General features: G+C 43.3%; 1 protein-coding gene across 1 annotated transcript in view; it reads right to left on the bottom strand.

Moving 5' to 3' along the window:
* The window catches only part of CFAP47 (cilia and flagella associated protein 47), a 734,432-nt gene that overhangs the window by 144,748 nt on the left and 569,525 nt on the right, over positions 1 to 20,159 (bottom strand). The window contains exon 57 of the mRNA XM_019528459.1: positions 1,808 to 1,903. Within this exon, the coding sequence (XP_019384004.1) occupies positions 1,808 to 1,903 (96 nt within the window). The remainder of the gene's footprint in view (positions 1 to 1,807; positions 1,904 to 20,159) is intronic.

The raw sequence follows: 20,159 nt of genomic DNA, 5'->3' as shown, positions 1-20,159 counted from the left end.
ATTTGAGCCCAGTTTTTTTCTCCTGCCCTGGCAGGGGGTCAGACTTGAAGATCTATGAGGTCCCTTCCAACCCGACTTCTACGATTCTATGATTTATAGGTAGTTGCTATCAAATGCTAATGTGCACGTATAGCAGGGTCTCTTCTGAGGCTGAAAGACCCCTCAGCTAACAGGGCTTCCAGTTGCAGGGGTGCACTGGGCCAGCATGAAATCCCCAAGCCCTGGGGATTGCAGCTGCCATGATCCCCAAGGCTTGGGAGTGCATGAAACCCCTGGCTCACATGGGGCTACTAGCCACAGAGGTGTGCCATGCTGAGCTCGGGCTGGGAGTCCCAAAAGTAAGGGCACTCCTAGCCCCAGCAGCTGCCAATTCTGGGTCCTACCAGACCCCGGAGTTGCCAGAACCCAGAGTCCGGCAGCTGTGGGTGCTGGTTTCTGGCAGTGTGCTTCCTGGTGCTGGGACCAAGCTGGATCCCAGCAGCTGTGGGGGATGGCTGTGATCTTGCACCTCCAGGGGTGCGTGAAGCCCCTGGGGTTTGGGGGTCACAGCAGCCCCAGTATTCCAGCCTCAGGGGTGCATGAAGCCCCTGGGGCTGTGAAATCATGGCTACTGTGATCTCCCAGCCTTGGGGGTGCATGAAACCACCAGGAATGAGAGAATGCTGTTGCTGTGATCTTCCGGCCTCAGGGGTTTCATACAGCCAATGAGGCTGGGAGATGACAGTTACTACATTTCCCAGTCCTAGGAGTGCATGTGGTGTCCCCATGGCTGGGAGTCCCTCAGCAGAGGGGGCTCCCAGCTGAGAGAGCTTGCTCCTAACCTGTAGGACAAGATCTAATGCACTATCCCACAATTGTGCCTTCTGCCACACACCTGTGACATGGTAGGAGGCATGACTGTGTGGATCATGCATTAGATCCCATTGTGCCTTTATCTGGACATGCAGAGACAGGCTTTCAAATGCTAGACATTCTTCATTAGGTTTCTGATCACAGAAAGCACAACATTCAAAGCTTGTCTAACTTCATCCCAACTACATAGTTGGTACAATAAAAAATACTGCACTAATAATTTCTTGCACTAGCATAATTTCTGGACCACATAGTCACAGCTGCAACATCACACTTACATTACCAAAATACTAAACTAATAAATTTTCAGGTATGTGGAGATGTCATTACTTTCTCAAGTATCTTGATCTGCATTTACTCCATAAATATATGTTATGATTAATGTGGGTTTATTAACAAAATCTCTTCAGTTTATATTTCATTGTGGGATCTCTGAGTAAGACGATGCTTCCCTATCCAGTAACTCACAGAGTTTTGAGTCTCACAATGTAGTTTCATTCATTTTAATTTACACTCATCCATTCAAAGCATCCCCTCAGTAGAATCAAGATGAAGGTATTTTTGTGAAACTTTTCTGGATATCGTATCAATGCCATATTTTGCTACTTGTGATTGGTGTGTAATTTAATTTTCTTTACATATCAATATCAATGACATTTGTAGAAATAGCTTGCCAAAATATGATAATTAAAGCTTATGTTTGCAGGTAGAAAATTATTGTAGGGGGACAGAAAGGAATGTCTGTTTCTGCCACATAAAGCACTGTACAATTGTCATGGTCTATTACCAGGGATACGGATGATTCTTTCTACAGTATAATTGGCTTGGGTCCAATTCCCGGTACCTAGAGTCAAACTCAATACATGAGAATACAAAAATTATTTACATATATATTTCAAGGACTGCAAAAGATGACACCTTGTAGAAACATGTAGTATGAACAGGAAACTAGTACCTTGTGTCTGCTTAAGTGGAAGGTGGAAAGCAGATTCCTTACTGAAGGATTTGCGTAGGACAGACGCACTGACATGATGTAGGGGTTGTTCGTGATCTAAGGGAAAAAAAAAGGAAAAAAGTTATCTTCCACTTCAATGTCATATTCAAGGAAAGAAATTCACTGAAGGTTGAAATGCAATCAACGAATTTCTCTAATGAATGAGCTTCACAGAGTTCTTCAAAGTATACTTTTAAATAGGAGATGACAGCTTTTTTTGACTATCTCCCTATGTTTTAATCACTCTCCTGAGCATGGTGAAGATAAGTGTAGATTTAACGATGAAAACCCAGTTAACTATCTTTACAGTAAAACACACACATTAAAAAAATTAAAGGTTGAGTAAAAACCTTGTCTATTAAACAGGTACTCAATGTACAAAAGAAATTGCCCACCCGTGATCCAGCTTCAATCATATAAGAAAATATGGCTTACATCATCATAGTCCCCTGTTTTCTGCAGCATATCCTACATTTAAAGATTTCAATATCAGGGTGAAGAGACGGGCAATGGGACAAAACAGGTGATGGTATGAAATAGAAGCAGACCCCTGACAATAAGTGACCTGGAGCTAAAAAATTAGCTGCCAGACAGTATGGAAAATGCTTCTTTTAACAGGCAATAGCAATGACACAAATTACACAGACTGAATGGCTACTAGTCCATTGAAATCCTGTCTAGTTAAATCCACACTGCAGTTTTCAGATGGGGATGACCGTTTCATATATGTATCATTCTGAAAATATTTAAACCTAAACAGAGAAGATAAAGGATTTATAGGCACATCATCTTTTGGTTTTTTATCCATTTAGAAGCTTGGGAACTGCACAGGCATGGACTTATCTATGCATATAGCTCAGCCTGTGGCTGTTCAAAATCAAATATATTGTATTAATATCTAGAAAAAAGATATTAGAAAGAGCTGTTTGCACACAGCCCCCTATGAAACATGCACCTTGTTTTTGGAAGGCAAAACAAAGAAAAGATTTTTTGAGAGTCATGGTTGAATGCTGGCTGCATGAAGCAGGAACAAAGTCTACCCTTCAGTGACACTCACTCTCTCCTTGCAGGGAATGCTTTAACACTGTCACAACCATTGCAGAATACAAGCAGCTCGGACTCCAGCATAGAGCCAGCCCCCAAGAAGCCATTCCAGCACCCCCATTTTTCTGTTCTGGCATAAAAAACAGTTTTCTTGCTTAAAACATACAGCCCAGTTTTGGGGGGCTAATCTTCTGGGGGGAAGGTATGCAAGTAAATGTGGTATTTCATGCAGTCTCAATCCTAACAAGCTCAAGGCCACAAATGAAGCCATGAATTATAAGAAAATATGAAAGAAAAGAGTGAAAACAGGAGGACATTTTATTACAGGGGTGGCAAAATATGGCCCACGGGCCTGATTTGGCCTGGCAAGGGATTCTATCCAAAACAGCACCCATTCCAGGGACAGGCAGGGAGCAATTTGCAGCTCTGTCCTGGGCCCAGGCTCTGACCCCAGCTCCACACTGCCCCTCACTGCACTTGGTTTGCACTGTAGCAGCTTGCATCTCAGCAGTGCAGGGCAACCCTAATGGACTGTGACTGCATTAGGATACCTCACGCAACCAGGCAGTGCTGTACTGTGACTGCCTGTGCACACCTGTGCTGGGGCAAGGGTAGTGGGGGCTGGGTCATGGACATATGTTCCACCCCACTCCTGCGTTGGACTGGTCACAATTCATTGGGGCTGCCCTGCATTGCCAAGCTGCAAGCAGCCATGGTGTGAATCAGGTGCAGTATGGGACCAGAGCTATGGCAAAGCTACAATACGTTCTCCACACATCCCTGAGACAGCAGGGGAACTAGCATCTGTCTCAGGGATGTGCAGGGAGTAGATTGTGGCTCTGTTCCAGCCCCAGCCCTGTGCTGGTACTGCCCCCTGATCCTGGCCCTGGCCCTGGCCCCACCCACTGCTTCCTGCCCACCTGCTTGCAGCCCCATCCCATCTGCAGCTGCAGAAGTCCTGGGCCATTCTCCATGGAGATCTTACCCACCTGCTCCAGCCAGTGCTCCAAGTGGTGGATGCAGGGCAGATGGACATGAGGCCAGATAGGCCCAATTGCCCCTCACCCCACACCCTAGCCTACAAGAGCTGACCAAAAGTTCATAAGTGGCCTTCCAGCCCAAATAACTGGCCACCCGTGTCTTACTGGCTACATGTTTTCTGTCCTTGCTGTTAGGCATAATATTTTTAAGCCAGTGTTATATTACTGAACTTTCTGAACTAATTCTAAATACACATATAAAGAAACAGACTGAGAGACATCTAGGGAGCTATCCAGGAAATACTGTATCAGGGCTACAATTGGGACATAGGTGGTTGGGGCTTGGTCCTAGAGGGTCACAAGCAACAGATCAGGAAACAACAAGGTCAGGGAAGCTAGGGACCCAGTTACAGTCAGGGGAAAGAAGCAAGCACATCTAGAGGCCAAAGAATCTAAGGAACTAAGATGTGGTGACCTTGGGTAAAATCAAAAAGCCAAGGGAAAGGAGGCAGGGATGCAGCCTGGACCCAGGGGCGTCTGGACCAGGCAGTTATAGCTGCATGGAACTGGGACCTGGACAATTGGCAAGCTAAGCTACAAGTCAGGAGCTAGCTCTCAAAGGTCAAGGAAGTACAAGGGGTTAAGGAACCAGCAAGGCAGTCTGGAAGCACAAGGCCAGATTCTGAAGCTACAAGTCAGCAGGCACAAACCAGGAACAGGGATGAAGTCATCAGGCCTGGGAACAAGAAACCAGGGACAAACAAGCAGGACCCAGGAACTGGAAAACCACACATAAAAGGTGGGAACCAGAAAATTAAGGACAAGGGGTCAGTTGCCCAAAGCTAGTCCAAAGAAAAAAGTCTATCCTGTTGAGAAGCCTGATGAGCACTGGAGGGCTGCTGCTTATAAGCAGCCAACCATACTCATGCAGGGAACTGGGGTCAACTGGGGATAATTTACTCTGCTTGCTGCACTGACTCCTAACATACTGGTATATAAAAAAATCACTGCACAATGTGGCAATGAGGCTAGGGTTTTTATTCTGACAAACTTCAAGTTAGTCAAGAAGAAAGTGAGTAGTTGTGAGAATTCCTTGAGGGAAGGAGACCTAGCTTCTGAGGATGTGCCCTGATAATCAAAAGATATTCAAAGGATATTGGTTTCATCACAGAACTGGGGAGAAACACAACACACATACAATACAAAAGGATTGTTAGTACATATCCAACTAACATGAGAGTGACCGAAAGCTGCTATACTTGTTGGGGGTTCTGCTAGAAAATGTATAATTAAACCTTGTGGTTAGGGACAGACATTATACATTAACTGGTTTAAGTGATCAGAAACTGGTTTACACCTGTAACAGAACAGACATTCAGTGCACATAAACCAGTTTGAAAATGGCCAAAACCAGTTTGAGATAAACCTAGTTGAATGTAGTATTAGACTTAACTGATTTGGCTCAAACTGGTTTATGCAATGTCTGTCCCAGACCCCTTCCTGGTTTAACTGAAATTGGAGTGTCCCAGCATCCTGGTATGCTCTCTGGGCTGGGCTGGGCTGGGCTGGGCTGGGCTCTCTGCTCCGGTCCAGTAGGGCTGGCCCCAGCCCTCTACTCCCCAGGCAGAGCAGGGACATGCAGGGATGGGCAGGGACAGGAGTATGGCCAGAGTGGGGTTTCATTCCCCACTCCCTGTCCCACCAACAGGGACTTGAGCTGGGTCTGCCATGCGCTCCCCCCTGCCCTCACTGTTGCAGCTGTGGGCCAGTGTGGCCCCTGAGGGGGCTGAGAGGGGGGTTATTCTCCCCTCTATTCCCACTGCCCCCAGGGGACTGCAGCCAGGTCAGCTTGCCCTGACTGCCACCAACCAGTAGAATAAGCACTCTCCTGCCTTCTCTGCCAGACGCTGGAGGGAGGAGGAATAACCCCGGTCCCTGCTTCCTCGAAGGGGCCCTGCTGGCTGGCGTCTGGCCCTGCTAGGTGTGGGCTGGCTGGGGACCAGCCTTCCCGGGCCAGCTCAGAGGTGGTGGTCAGCCCCAAGCCGGACAGCCACCACCACCATGCCGCCTGCCCTGTGCGTCACCCTGGGCTGCAGCTGTACAAGCAGCTGAGGGCTGGCTAGGGCAGGGGGCCGTTCTGCCCCCCTCGTCTGCAGCTGTCACTGCCACCGCTGTGCTGCACTGCTGCAATGGGGGGAAGGAAGCTTCTGCCCCATGTGCCGAGCTCCAGCTCCAGGATGCCTTGGAAGGCGGAAGGTGCCCAGGTGGGAGGCTTCAGTCCAGAGCTCCACATGTAGGGCACAAAGCATGAGGCTGAAGCTCCCCACTCCACCACCTCCCCAAGTGGTAAAAATGGGAGGGGGAGTCACTGCTGCAGGTGAGGGGAAGCCAGCTTTCCCAGCAGTGCTTTCTTCCCTCACCTCCATCTGTGGCTCCTGCTATACCACACAGTGCCAAGGTAGCTTTCCACCTGTTCGCCTTCTGCCTTCCAAGGTGTCTGGGAGCTGGAGCTGTAGTTCCACAGCTGGGCAGAAGCTTCCTGCCTCCCCACCCCAGTGGCATGACGCAGCACAGCAGGGTTACTCCACCTCCCTCTGGTGTCTGGTGGAGGGGAAAGGAGACAGCTTATTCTGCCACTCAGTGGCAGTCAGGGCGGGCAGTCCGCTAGAGGCAATGGGAGTAGAGGGGAGAATAAACCCCCTCCCTGCCCCCTCAGTGGCCACACTGGCCTGTGGCTGCAGCAGCAAGCAGGGGGGAGGCACCGGACAGATCCAGCTAAGGTCCCTGCCAGTTGGACGGGGCAGGGAACAAAACCCCTCTCTGGCCAGTTTGGCCCCAACTGGCCACCCGTCACCCCCCGGCACAACTTCCCTGCAGTCAAGGGCATGCTCCAGTGCCCCCAGCTCTTGGCCTGAGCAACTACAGGAATAGGCCCGCATGTTTGTGTGGTTACAAACCAGTTTAACCTAGCCAAGTTAGACTAACCTGCAAAGGTTGAATCAATTCAGGCTCTGGCTTTTTGAATGTCTGTCCCTAGCCTGTAAGAGCTGCTAGAACAATTCTGCTTGACTGCGGAACAGCAAAGGACAGTGGCAGAATACATGGGAAAAGCAGGGTTATTTTCTTCTATAGGATCTCAGTCTCTTAACTCTTAGAAGGAGAAAGCCAGATCCTCAGCTGGTATGTAAATCAGCTTAGCCCCACTGAAATCTGAGATTTGAGCCTGGAATTTATTTCCATCAAATATAACTGTGTCAGAGTTTTTGTTAAATAACTGTATTCTCTATTCATCTAACGTGCAATGTAATGTTACCTGGTGTTCAGTATATGTATATATCATCAACATCACCAACAAAAAAGAGCAATTTCCCTCTGTCTCTTTTCCCCTCTCCCTCCCTCTCTCTCATTTTAATCTATATCCATGTTAAAATCACAGGTGTAAATCATCACTTGGCTGGAAATCAATAGGGATCTCACAGAGATTACACTCAGTGCATAAAAATAAGTATTCACAGGATCAGGGCTCATCATGAAAGCCCAGTTCTATGTTACACAGAATGAAATAATACACATTAAATTGTGGTTTCATTCTCTTAAATTCATACCAAGCATTAGCTGAAAAAATGTATCCATTTCACAAAGTATTACATATAAAATACGCACATCAGGTTATTCCTCAGTATGCACTGACTTGCCAGATCCATAGTGTAGACCTCACTAGTGTGACATGACCCCACTTCAACCCCTCACAACAGATTACCAGAGATGGGAAACAATCTCAGTGGACACAACTCTGAAATAGGGGTTTCCTAAATGCCTTTATTTGGGCTGGGTGCTGACATGCACACATACAAAGTAAATCACTTATTGCTACTATTGGCTTGAGTTTTAACAGATATCTTACAGATTCCCCTGTTTCCTGGACAACAGTCCTGCTGGCAGACCTTTTCCCATAGAGACTAAACTTTGTCTTTAACTTATAATAAAATAAAGCTACATAAGGGCATCAAACTCCAAAGGAACACCGTTGATGTTTTTCACTTGTCTTTCTCTCTTACTCTTTACACTCAGACCCCATTTACATCCAGCAGCAAAACAGGGATGACGGGGTATTGTAAGAGAAAGAGTTTCTTTTGGATTTCTGAAAGGTCCCCAACTAGCCTCATGAGCACAGCTTTGGACTCTTCTTTAAAACTGCTATATATGACAGATGGAGTTCTGGAGGATGTCAGGAGTAGCTACAGAGTTTTCCAGCTAGGATCCAAAGAGGGTGTGGTGGCACAGTTACATCTCCTTTTGGAGCATGCAGTCAAGGCCTTTTTTTTAAGGCCCTGAATAAGGTAAGAATCTCCCCACTCTTAGCACCCTCTCCCTTCCCCTCTGTGCTAAAAGGCACCTCCGCTCCTTCGCCTTTTCCCACCACTGCTGCCACTGTCCCCAGGGTTCAGCCAGGGACAACAGTGGGGCAAGGAGGAACAGATTCCACCAGATATCTGCCAGGTCACTCTGGATGTCCTTTGCCAGCACTGGAGCAGGAACAGGGAGGAAGAACTAGCTTGCCACTGCCACTGTCCTCACCTGAGCTCAGCTTTTTGTTCAGCTGCTCCCCATGGCCCCAGCTCATGGTAGGAGCAGCTGGAACAAAAAAGGCAAGTGGGTCCAGAGGCATATGTAGAAAAGGCAAGAGATGGGAGGGTAGGGTGCACTGAGCATGTTTGAGAAGGCAGGAGGAGTTGAGAGAGCCTGAAGGGAGTTTTTTATCTAATTTGAGGACTCAAAAAAGTCCCTAGCTGCTGCTCCTGTGATATAGTCTGTCTGCCCTGGTAGGGAAGGCAGAGGGCTGGGAATGGGAAAATGCTGCCACCCCTGCATCATTGCTTAGTACCCTTACACCCGTATTTTTAGAATCCTAGATCAACCTATACAGGTTACAGTAATGAATTTGATGGATCTCTCCTGGTTCGTTGTTCTGCTAAGGTGTAATATAACCCTTTTCCTGAAAACTAGAAGTCAGAACCTCCACTTTTCCCCAACAGGGAATGACCCTCAAGCCTGTGAGTTTCAAACTTCAGTAACCAACTTCGATCTAGAGGTTTGGTGTAGAGACAGGGGTACTCAAAGGATAGGAGTCTGTTTTTAAACACCTAACACAAGATGAATGGGAAAAATGTGTATGTCAGTTTAACCACAGCACCAGGATAATGGTATGCAAATCATATTTATTACATCAAGATACTGTAATGGAACTAACTGTTCTGAAACCTTACTCTATAAAACTAATTAGCCTAGCGGTGCCCCCTATTGTTTTCCCAAGACTCTAATGTGCTACACTGATTACTGCAAGCTTTTCTTACTAGGCATATTCCTCCTGTGATTGGCATTTTGCAATGTTCATGTTATACTTCACAAATATATACACAGCAATAAAGTTATTTTTCACAAAACTGTTCAGCTAACCTTTGGGGATATGGTTACTATAAACTAATTACATTCTATGAAATTAAAACATTGGGTTATGCTTCATGATGTCCCAGAAGTATACTTTATATTTTCATAACCTCACTATATGTTGTGCCTCAGTATCTTAATTGGTGGTTAACATCATGTTGCAATTATACCAAAAATCAACACATTTCAGCATTTTATTTTAAACTGATTAACCAGTCTCAGAATTAATCTGAAAAACTAGAGAGAATTGGACTGTAAGGATACTTGTAAGGATACTTGGTCTGTAAGGAAAATTTAATTTTTTAAACATATTTCTCTTTAACTTTCCTTTAGTTCAGTTTAATATATGAATAAAGGGGGGACATAAATACTAAAGAGACATCCTAGAGCATTTTCTAACCCGTCAGTTAAGCAACTGACAATTTCAGCTTGGAAATTTATATGATGGAGCTACTGCACGTACAACTATGTTGTAAATTCTGTTAGCTTTTGTAATTTACAGTATGAGCCCACTATTCTAATGTGAAAGTGAACAAGTCCTAGCTAAATCCCATTTCAAATATTGCTACAGAGATCAGTTTTGCTTAAGAGGAATACAAAAGTAGATAATGCCAGATCCCAAAGATGAACCAATTACCTATTCCTAACTGATTACTAATTAACAAAGAGACTTTAATCCTTTATTTGAACACGGCTTTTCAGTCATTTGGATGCTTTTAAAAAAAAATACTAGTTGCACTTTTTCCTGAAACTTACAGATATCCTCCTCCCTTCTGCCACATGTCCTCCAAAGTGGCTTCTAATACATAAAGCTATATTCACTTGAAGTAACTATTTGATTACAATAAAGGATTTTGGTGCTAACAGCCAACATTTGAGACCAGATTCTACTTCTAAGGCCTTATCAGTACTGGAAAGTATCAAGTATTTTTGTAGTCATCACTGGTATATACTGATATCATTACCATTTGTGCCAGTGCAGCTAATACCAACCTGAAACAGCTAAACAAGTGCAAAAGTTGGCCAAGTTGAACCATCAGTGGCCATCTATGGTTGTAGCTATAAAGCAGTTCAAATCCCCTAATATAGACAAGGTCTCATGCCCCTGGGTAGACCTGCTGTAGTCAGTGGAAGAATTCATGTAAATAACAGTTGTACAATGAGGCCCTTGATCTAAATGGGGTGAAATCTTAGCTACATTGAAGGCAATAACAAAAGTCCAAATGATTTCAGAGGGGCCAGGATTTCCTTCCTCATACAAATAACATTTGTATTCCTAAATAGCAAATGGTTTTATTTTCTGTAAAAAAATATATAAAAAAATTAAAAGCAGCTAGTGCTCCAGTATATTCAAAATGTACACGTTCAAAAATAATGTTTAGAAATGCTCCTGGTTGATTTGATTTGAAAAATGAAAATGATCAGACTGCTGACTCTTTATACATTAACTTTGCCCATGAAGTTTACCAAACTATTTATACTGTAATTCACCAAATGTTTTATTTTGTAGACAATTTTTACATACTTCTAGGGCCAAAGTTAATTCATACAATAACAATAGTAATCTCATCCTCATGTTCTGAGAACATAGCTCGGCCAGCTTATTCTGAAATTCATCCTGTAACACTCTGTTTTAAACAATTACAATGCTTGTACATTCTGTCAGTTCTGATGTTTAATGTTCATACATCTCCAGCCTGGATCTCCTACTTCCCTTGTACCCTCTTTTAATTCTTTCTACTACATGTCCTGATGCACAATTGCTGAAGATCACGATCAATCACTGTTCATTCTGCCTACTGATTTACTACTTTCTGCCAGTTTCCACATGTAGTTGTGTTCTGCCTCTGTGTTGGCCTCCTAACAACACTAGCAATGATTATGGAAGGTCCAATGAAGTCTAATTAAATAGAAGAGTGAATGCCAGTAACACACATTACTGCTAAAATACAGCTTGAAAGGCTTTGGTATGTTAAAATTGTCTGCATTTACATAACTAAACCTACCACTCTATGCTCAAATTATTCCTGTTCAGTGAAACAGATTCATTTAAAGACATATATATATATATATATATGGATCTATTTGGTTTTGGATGACAGACAGAACAGTTAGTTCTAGCGTTTGGATTAATATTTTTTTCCAAGAAAATAAAAGGTTTAACGAATCACTGAAGAAGTGGTCATCACCCTTTCTACAAGGACTACAATAATGGTTTCTTAAGTGTCACCAAGCATGCGGATGATTTTATTACTTGAGATGGAACTGAAAGCCAATAAAGCTTTCATTCCTAGAAAGAAAAAAGAAAACCTTGCATATTTTTATGTTGTTAATCTATTTGTAAGCAACTAACCTTAAATGTAAAATTATTGTTATGATTAATGGTAAATGCTATTGTGTTCTTTATGTATGTTCCCCATTTCATTTGTATTTTTCCAATTGTACATGTTAATTGCTTCAATAGCTCCAAAAACAAAGGCGGATGCATCATTTTAAAATCAAGTAAAATAAAATGTAGAACATCTATCTTACATAGGATTGGAAAGTAACAAGCCTTTTCTAGAAAGCAGTAGTGTGACTTTACTTGCAATAACGATACCTCATTCTTGGAAAGTTCTGGATACCTCAGAGTGTTTCCTAATGATCCCTAATGACACCTATCAGCAGTCTGGCTTTGGAACCATAGCTTCCTCTAGGTTACACTAGGAGAACAGACCAGCATAAAAATACCCATCATCAAGGGTTCAAGAAAATTAGCTTAATTATAAAAAAATCAAAAACATTCAACTGTTTTTACAATGGAGTCTGTCTCTGTAAATCAGAAGTCCTATTTAAAGCACAAGTACATTAAGACCACTGGCAGATGTTCATTTAAAAATGCCATGGGATCTGATCTCTAATCCCAAAAATCATGCTTCCTGCCACATGTGACAAGATGCAGGATTCTGGGATGGGGATCAGATTCCAACTAAGCCCTAGTTGCCAGTGCATGATCCTGGGTGCCCCATGGAGCAATAAGTTGAAAGCTGGTGGGCCTGACAATCAGCTGATTGTTGCCTGACCTCAAGACCACATCAGGGCTCAAATGGACTCCTGTGTGGTCATAGAGCCAGCTGAGAATCAGCTGATTAGATTATTAGCCAAAGGAGACCTCACTAGGACTGGTTAGAGATTCTGGTCTAGTCCTAACCCTGCTGCCAAACATTCAATTTAAGGTGTGAATGTTTTTTGCATAATACATTTTTTGTGTAATATTTTTGTGGTTAACAAACTAATCATGGGGTTAAAGGTAATGCCTACCAGGGACCTTAATTATTAAATGTTAAAAAAGCAAATAAGAATAGGAATCTCAGAAGATTCAGGGAAGCAAGGAAAGAGGACCCAAAGTCAGACATGACTGGTAAGCTTAATACCATTTTGGGGTAAGCTTGTTTTAAGATAATTTTGGTTGCTGTGACAATGGGTTTTGCTAATTTAATTCCAGGGTAAATTGAGATCTTGGATGAAACTACCAATAATAAGGAAAACCTACTTTCCACATCACCAGCTATAGACAGTATAGGTAAAGTAAATTGTAATACAGATTTATCAAACCCACAACTATCCCTTACTTTTGATTCCAATTTGAGTGAGAGTTTTAATTCACTGCCTGGCTGTATCCTTCCTGAGATAAGACCTGGATACATCACACAGCCCTACAATGGAAAAATGAAGGCAATAATAATGCTTCAAGTATTTCTCATGCCTTTAATAGCTGCTATGAGTAAAGGAAACAAAGAAAGAAATACTTAGTTTTAAATTAACTAACAGTAATTAAAAATGATTTTTTTTATTTGAAATCATATCTAGAAGCACATAATATTTCATTTAAGGCAATTAATGGAAAACTGACAAACAATGAAATGTCAGGTAACAGGCCTAGTAACAAAATCCTGAACAGTGAGGATGTCATTTCAATTGATAAAGTGACAGATCCAGATTCTGACTAACCAAAAAACTTCTGCCTCTGTTCTTTTAATCAATGGTAGGCTTATTAGAAACAGAAATAAAAGACTAAGAGAGCAAAATATTTTATTACTCAATTTTTATTCACATAAAATATTTGTTTTAAATATGAAGCAGAAAATTGCATGATTTTAAGCCACAAGATTCAAAATCTTTCTTCAGCCATTGGAAAATAATATTTATTTATCTAGAATTCAATCCTTGAAAAACTCAGTTACATACATCCACTGTGCAAGTTGGTTGTAAGAGTTTATGTGTTTAGCAATTGGTGATAACTGGTGCAGTCAATTACACTCTTAATGAAGTAGTAATTAAGAAAGATACCCTACCTCTCCATAGTAAGGAAGGTAATAAACAGTTGAGGACCTCAGTTATCACCTGTGATGGTCTAAAGAAAAGCAAACTGCTACATCTTTAGTGAGATTGGTCTCTTGGTCTAAACATGACTGGGTTTTCAAACAAGTTATCTGACTTAGTGTGTAGAGTTTTTATTAATGATTTTACAAAAACCACGGTATGGGAAAATGGTGTATACTCCTGGAGTATTTCATTTTATAAAAAGTAGCTGAAAGGATAGAACTAAAGGACAAGTGCAGGGAGGCTTGGTTATATTCGTCTCAATAAGGAGTCTGATTGAGGGATTAGAAATTGAAATAGATTCTACCTATTAGCAGTCTTCTTTGAACTTTGTGGTGAACCTCTTTTGATTCCTATCAACGTTTATTTCCCACCATTCACATCAAGACACAATGTAATCTTGAAATGGGAATTGCTATATAGCACCTAACTCTCAGAATTAGAAATAATAATAGGAAGGGATTTTATTTTAATGCTAGAATTGGTGGTGTCAACACCCACTCTAATGAGGATGCCATAAATGAAATATAGGGAATCGCCTCCAGCAAGATATTAAATGAAGGAAGGCAATCCCTCTTGAAATTTATTGCAGAAGAGAATTTTGGGAATGCTTAATGGACAAACTAGTAATGATTTACCTGGGGCATGCATACTTGTTACAACTCAGGGAGTGAGCATATTTCTATTAAGGGAAAATATTAATTACTGCGTTAATGAAAGAAAAACAATCTGGTTTCTTTCTAATAATTTAGAATCTATTCTATACTCCTTAGGTGTATTTGCTTATTTGCACAAAGAATGCAGGCCAAAATCAACCAGACATCCTCTATTTTTTTTGTCTGCTGCTTCATCTTTTTTTGATACTATTCTATACTATTGTGCAGAGTGGCTACAGACAGTGTTTGGTGATTTTGAGGCCTGGAAGCCACATGAGTGCCACCTAGATGTTTTAAAAGTGGATTAGGAACTGGCCTATACTTACTATATATATTAAATTGAAGTTCCACTTCCTAGCTAGATTTTTCTTTTGAAAATATTAGTTTTGTATATAGAGATAGAAATGACAAATGCTTCTACAGAAAGCAAATCAAAGTATGTGTATACTTTTCTGAAAAAGTCCTGAATACATAAATCAATTATCTTATTGATGTTTGTGGGTGGCAGGGTTGTTTTGTTTTTAACATGCCATCACTGGTAATTGAAAGAGGAAATTAATATCCCATAGGATATTAATCTTTATAGGGTTAATCCCCTCAAAGAAAGCATTTTATAGCTCCATTGCAGAAGACCACAGGAATCATTATTTCAGGTCCACTGATGTGTATTTAATTTAAAGAAAATGGGGAATGAAAACAGTTTCTAATGTGCAAGAGCCAATGTAAGAGTTTTTCACTCTCTAAGTTAGCTTGTTTCTACAACTGTCTTTATTGCTGAGAATCTTTTTGAGCCAAGTTAATGATCTATATTTAAAAAAGAGATTGTATCTTCATTAAACTACTCAAACAAGGAAGGTTTGTGTGAATTTAAGACAATCTCTCAGAAAGTCACAGTTCAGCAGTCTTTAGTATCCATATTTAAACTATACAAATAATTTCTGATGGAAGTATACTGTGGAGAGGACTGCTTGCTCTCATATCCTTTTTGTGACCAATCTATTAGATTAGCATTTTACAAATAACAGCTGGGTATCCAAATACTGTTAAAGATACTATTTGGCATTATATTTATGCTTAAGATTTGCAGCTTTGTTCTTATAATTGCTCTTGCTGCTGTGCAAACCAAGAAAATATTGACCTGTATTTTACAGTAGTATAAAACAGGCTGTCCTCTTTGAAGTGCATGAGGAAAAGATGAAGTCAAGGTTGCAAAATATATCTTCTACTTCAAGAAGTGTGGGCTGACTACGTAGGGTTGGCTCTACAGCCACTTCTTTACAGGTTCTTTTACAGATATTTAGGGCAGATAAACGTAAGGGGAAGATTAAATGAACCAATACAAGGGAAAGAAAGCACTTGGCTATGAGTCAAGGAAAATAACCTGATTTAATGTTATTTGTACATGTGTCAGTTTACCAAGTACTTCAGTTGTTCCGAGATGGCAGTTTCATGAATGGGGTTGATTGGAAGGATATTCCAAGAACGTGCGATTTTAAAAAGTTGTCTGCACTCGCTTCTACATGTGCAATTAACAAGCCTCAATTTTCTGTGCAGAAAATTTAGGCTAATTAAAGCGCTCCCCAGTGTATGTCTACACATTTATACCCATTAGGAGCAAACTGAGCCCAACAGGAACAGTCCAGTCCAGGGCTGCTCCTACCCTGCTCTGCCCCCAGCAGCAGCCAGGGGGAACTCCATGCTGGAAGGGGGCATGGGGGCTTAGTCCTGAGCTCTGGATGGGGGGAGCGGGGGGAGATTGGGCTGGCCCTGGAGGAGTGCGAGGCGGGGGAGAGTTGGAAGAGGGAGCTGTCCTGACTTTGCAGCTTGCTGTCTGTCAGCCATATGGAGATTGGGATGGGCCGCAGTCTCCATGTAGCTGGCAGGCAGCATCCTGCTGAGTCAGTACAGCTCTCCCCACCCTGTGTAGCCCCCTACTGCCTAAGCTGACTGGAAGCAAATTGCTCCTAGTCTGTGTCTACCTGTGTGGTACGGCACATTGATTAATATGCCATTTTGCTAGTCACTATACCTACAGGTACTAGAAAACATTAGATTAATACACTGTGCAATAATTGCTGTGCATGTGTAGATGGTGATGCTTTACTATGCATTAGATTACTCTAATGTGTTGTAAAGCATCTCATGCATATGTAAAAGTTTTACAGCCTTTCTCTTGGAAATGATTTTGTAGCAGGGGCGCAGGCACAGGACACCTACTGGGCAACACAGCATCCAGAAAAGCCCCTCCCATCCTGCCTATCCAGGTTGAAAACAAGGAATAAGGAACAGCTCAGAGAATGCAGCACACAGCAACCATGAGAGAGTCACAGAGCGAGGCAGGTGACTCAATCCCAGATTGCTTAGTGGGGTTGCGTGCATCACATTTGAAGCTGGAGGAGGTGGCACATAGGGGGATAGGGGAGAGCAGGGAAACCACTGGGAAAGCTTCAAAGAAGAACCACACCAAAAACCCTCTCCCTCACTGGACAGATGAAGCAGATGGCAGGTGGCAAGTAGTTTGGCCTAAGGGATGTGAGTAGCTGGGTTGGCCCCAGCCAGGCAGTTGGGCAGCACACAGGGAACCAGGAGGGGAGTAGCCAGAACCAAGGAATAAGGCTCAGAAAAAAGCAGGAGGAGGGGAAGGCCTGCAGCAGCAGGACCCCTCAAGCTTTCAGAAGAACTACTATATTGATTGGACTGACTCACCAAGTGGGCAAGGAAAGCCAAGGTTTTGTTTATTTGTTCGGACTGGTGACCCTTAAAGGGGCTGTGATAGGGAGTCACCTCAGGGCCTGGTCTTACGTTGGCCCACCCACCTATCTGTGTAGAGCACTTCACCCAGTCTCACCTGCCATGACTTGCTGGTCTAATAAACTGTTCTAAATGGGAGGCTGCCCATTTATATGCCCCAATGCCAAGGAGAGCTATCCAGGGGTCTGCACTGTCCCTATACCATGGTCTATACCTCACAGATGGCATCCAGAATCTTATCGTATTCCTGGCCTAAAGCTGGACCAAAATTAGTCCTCTGTCAGGCCTCTCACGCACTGCTTTGCTCTGAGCCTCACTCATACCACCCCCTTCCTGCACTCTGCCCTCTCTCACGCCACACCGTACTGGGCCTCCTTCACTGTGCCCTGCTCCTCTGAGTGGCTCCTGGGGCCATCAGGCTTATCAGTCTCACTCCTTTACTGGCCAACATGCTGCCTTTTGGGCCTTTCCCATGACCCCCATCTGGGTAGTGACCAGCCAACTCACTGGATATTGAGCTAACTTTGACCTAGCCCCGTTACCAGGCACTTCTACACATACAAACACACTCTTGTGGGGGTTGGCCCATGTGCTGCCCTTCCGGTCGTCCTTCAGCCCTACTCAACACATTCCCCGGTGCTGCCCTTCAGCCCTACTCAACACCTTGCTTACACACAGTCCTTTGGTTTGTAAAGACACTCCTTACTCTATGTGAGCCAACCAAATATCTCACTGCCCTACTCTGGGGCCACTCGCCTGCCCTCTCTCTCAGGGCTACGTTACTACCCCCTCCCTGGGACTATCCAGAATCTTACATCCCCCTGGGATTCATGTGGCTGCAGCCACCTGGCCCCCACTTCTCCACCAGGTTCTTTCCCCCTCCCCCCCACGTGGGACTCAGGTGGCTGCGGCCATGCCTAGCCCTTTTATTCACAATGCTGTGGGGGCTGGTTATTAAGGTGCCTTGATCCGCCTTTCACTGGGGACGTTAGCACTCCTGGTATTTGAATGACACTGCCCTGCCACAGGCAGTCCCATCCAGACTCTCTACCCTAGCAGGGTGCAGTTTCAGGTCAGGACCAGGACCAGGACCATGACCAGGAGCCTCCTGTCATCCCCACTGCTCCTGCCCCTACCTCCAAGATGTTGTAAGCAGCAGCTCAGCCAGGTGATGTTACTCCCATGGCTGCAAGCAGCAAACTGTTGCCTCTGCCTGACTTGCCTAAGTTTGAAAATGGCTGCCATAATCAAGCACCTGCCAGCTGCCTACTTCATCCCTTAAAGTGGCAGGCACCAAAGGTGCACTGCCACAAGGACATTGCTTTGGAGCAGGGTCTGGTGCTCTTTAAAGGTGCAGTGCTGAAGACGAGGAGGAAAGTGCCCCTAGCGCCCCCTGGCATAACAAGGAATAACGGCCACAAGTTGTTGGAGAGTAGGTTTAGATTAGACATCCGCAAGAACTACTTCACTTTCAGGGCGGCTAGGATCTGGAACCAACTTCCAAGGGAAGTGGTGCTGGCTCCTACCCTGGGGGTCTTTAAGAGAAAGCTTGATGCCTACCTAGCTGGGATCATTTGAGCCCAGTTTTTTCTCCTGCCCTGGCAGGGGGTCAGACTTGAAGATCTATAAGGTCCCTTCCGACCCTACTACTTCTTCTATGGTCTGAAAGGAAAATCAGAGAGACTATGGTATGAGGCCATCAACATCTGCTACAGAAGAGTTCATCTGGAGGGGTCTGGGTGGGGTGTAGGAGAGGAAGAGCCCTGCAAAAACACCCAGCAGGACTCTCCTTCACTCATGCAAAGGACGACTTCAAAGACCAGGTATGTTTCCATACCCCATTCTATCACTGAAGACCGAGGTATGGTGGGTTAATCCAGGGTGATGGGAATGGAGAGCAGGGCTATCAGTTAATACTTCTGCCACCAGAGGGCTACAGGGTTCAATGCACATAAAGGGATTTGGAGCACAAGTAATAATAATTTCTATTTTGGCTAGTTTTGTCATCATTTGATGGATTTCCTATGTTTTTCCCTCCCAGAAGGAAAGAGAAAGTTCTTAAATAATGAGAACCAGTCATGTGAGTGCTGTCTCAAAACCAGAGCTCTGTTTAATCTCAGAGGTAAATGCATGAACATTAAGTATAAAACATTATTTTAAAAAAAGTGTTTTGAGGTTCAAAATGAAAAATACTCATCAGGTTAAAATTCTTGTCTTAGCCAAGTATCATAAAGGGAGTAGAGTCCTACATTCACGAGAAGAGAAAGGACACCTTCTCTTCCTGCATAGGATTTCTGCCTCTAAAGAAGATGGTAATAGTACTTAAGACCTCTACTCTAAACTGGCAAGATCATACCTGGGTTATTGGATGCAGAAGAACAAAGGTACATTATGAAAAATAGTAATAAAGAGAGTAAGTCCGATCAGAATATGTCTATGGGAAAGGTAACCAGAAATATACATGGCGGTGCAAAATTAAGGAAAAGAATCTGAGCCTATGATGAGGTAGGGAGATATAATTCTGGGAATGAAGGAGAAGAAACACAGATTTGCAAAGGAGAAAATAGCACAGATTTTGGTCCAGGGTCTTAGATCCTGTTGGTACAGGTACAGATTTTGATCTGGGCAGAGTTTGTAGCTCCTAGGAACAAAGATGCTATTTCCATACCTATGCCATTTCTCTTTAAAAATCCAAATCCCTAATGAGACCCAGCTCAGCAATAAAACCCTTACCTCACATACTCCCCCTTGGATAACAACAGGTTTTTTTTTTTTTCTTTTTACAGAAGCTTGGGATTCTTTCCTCCCCTGATAAATGTTAAGCCACAAAACAGTTCTTACACATTCCCCACCTGTTGTTGAAACCAATGGAGTACAAAACTCACTCTTCAGCATGATCACAGAGCCAGTAAAAAATAATTTAGAGACAATGGTAATATGGAGAATCTAACAGAAAATGATTTGGCTGTAGCTAAAATAAAGACTCCAGATCCAACACTTATATGCAAGTGTTTCCAGTGCCAGTATTTGTCCCATTCTAATTTACTTGCCCATGCTTTTGTGGGGGCAGGT

Source organism: Crocodylus porosus, unplaced genomic scaffold, assembly GCF_001723895.1.
Source record: "Crocodylus porosus isolate Cpor-Errol unplaced genomic scaffold, CroPor_comp1, whole genome shotgun sequence".
NCBI classification, from domain to species: Eukaryota; Metazoa; Chordata; order Crocodylia; family Crocodylidae; genus Crocodylus; species Crocodylus porosus.
This window is presented reverse-complemented; position numbering and strand designations above follow the sequence as displayed.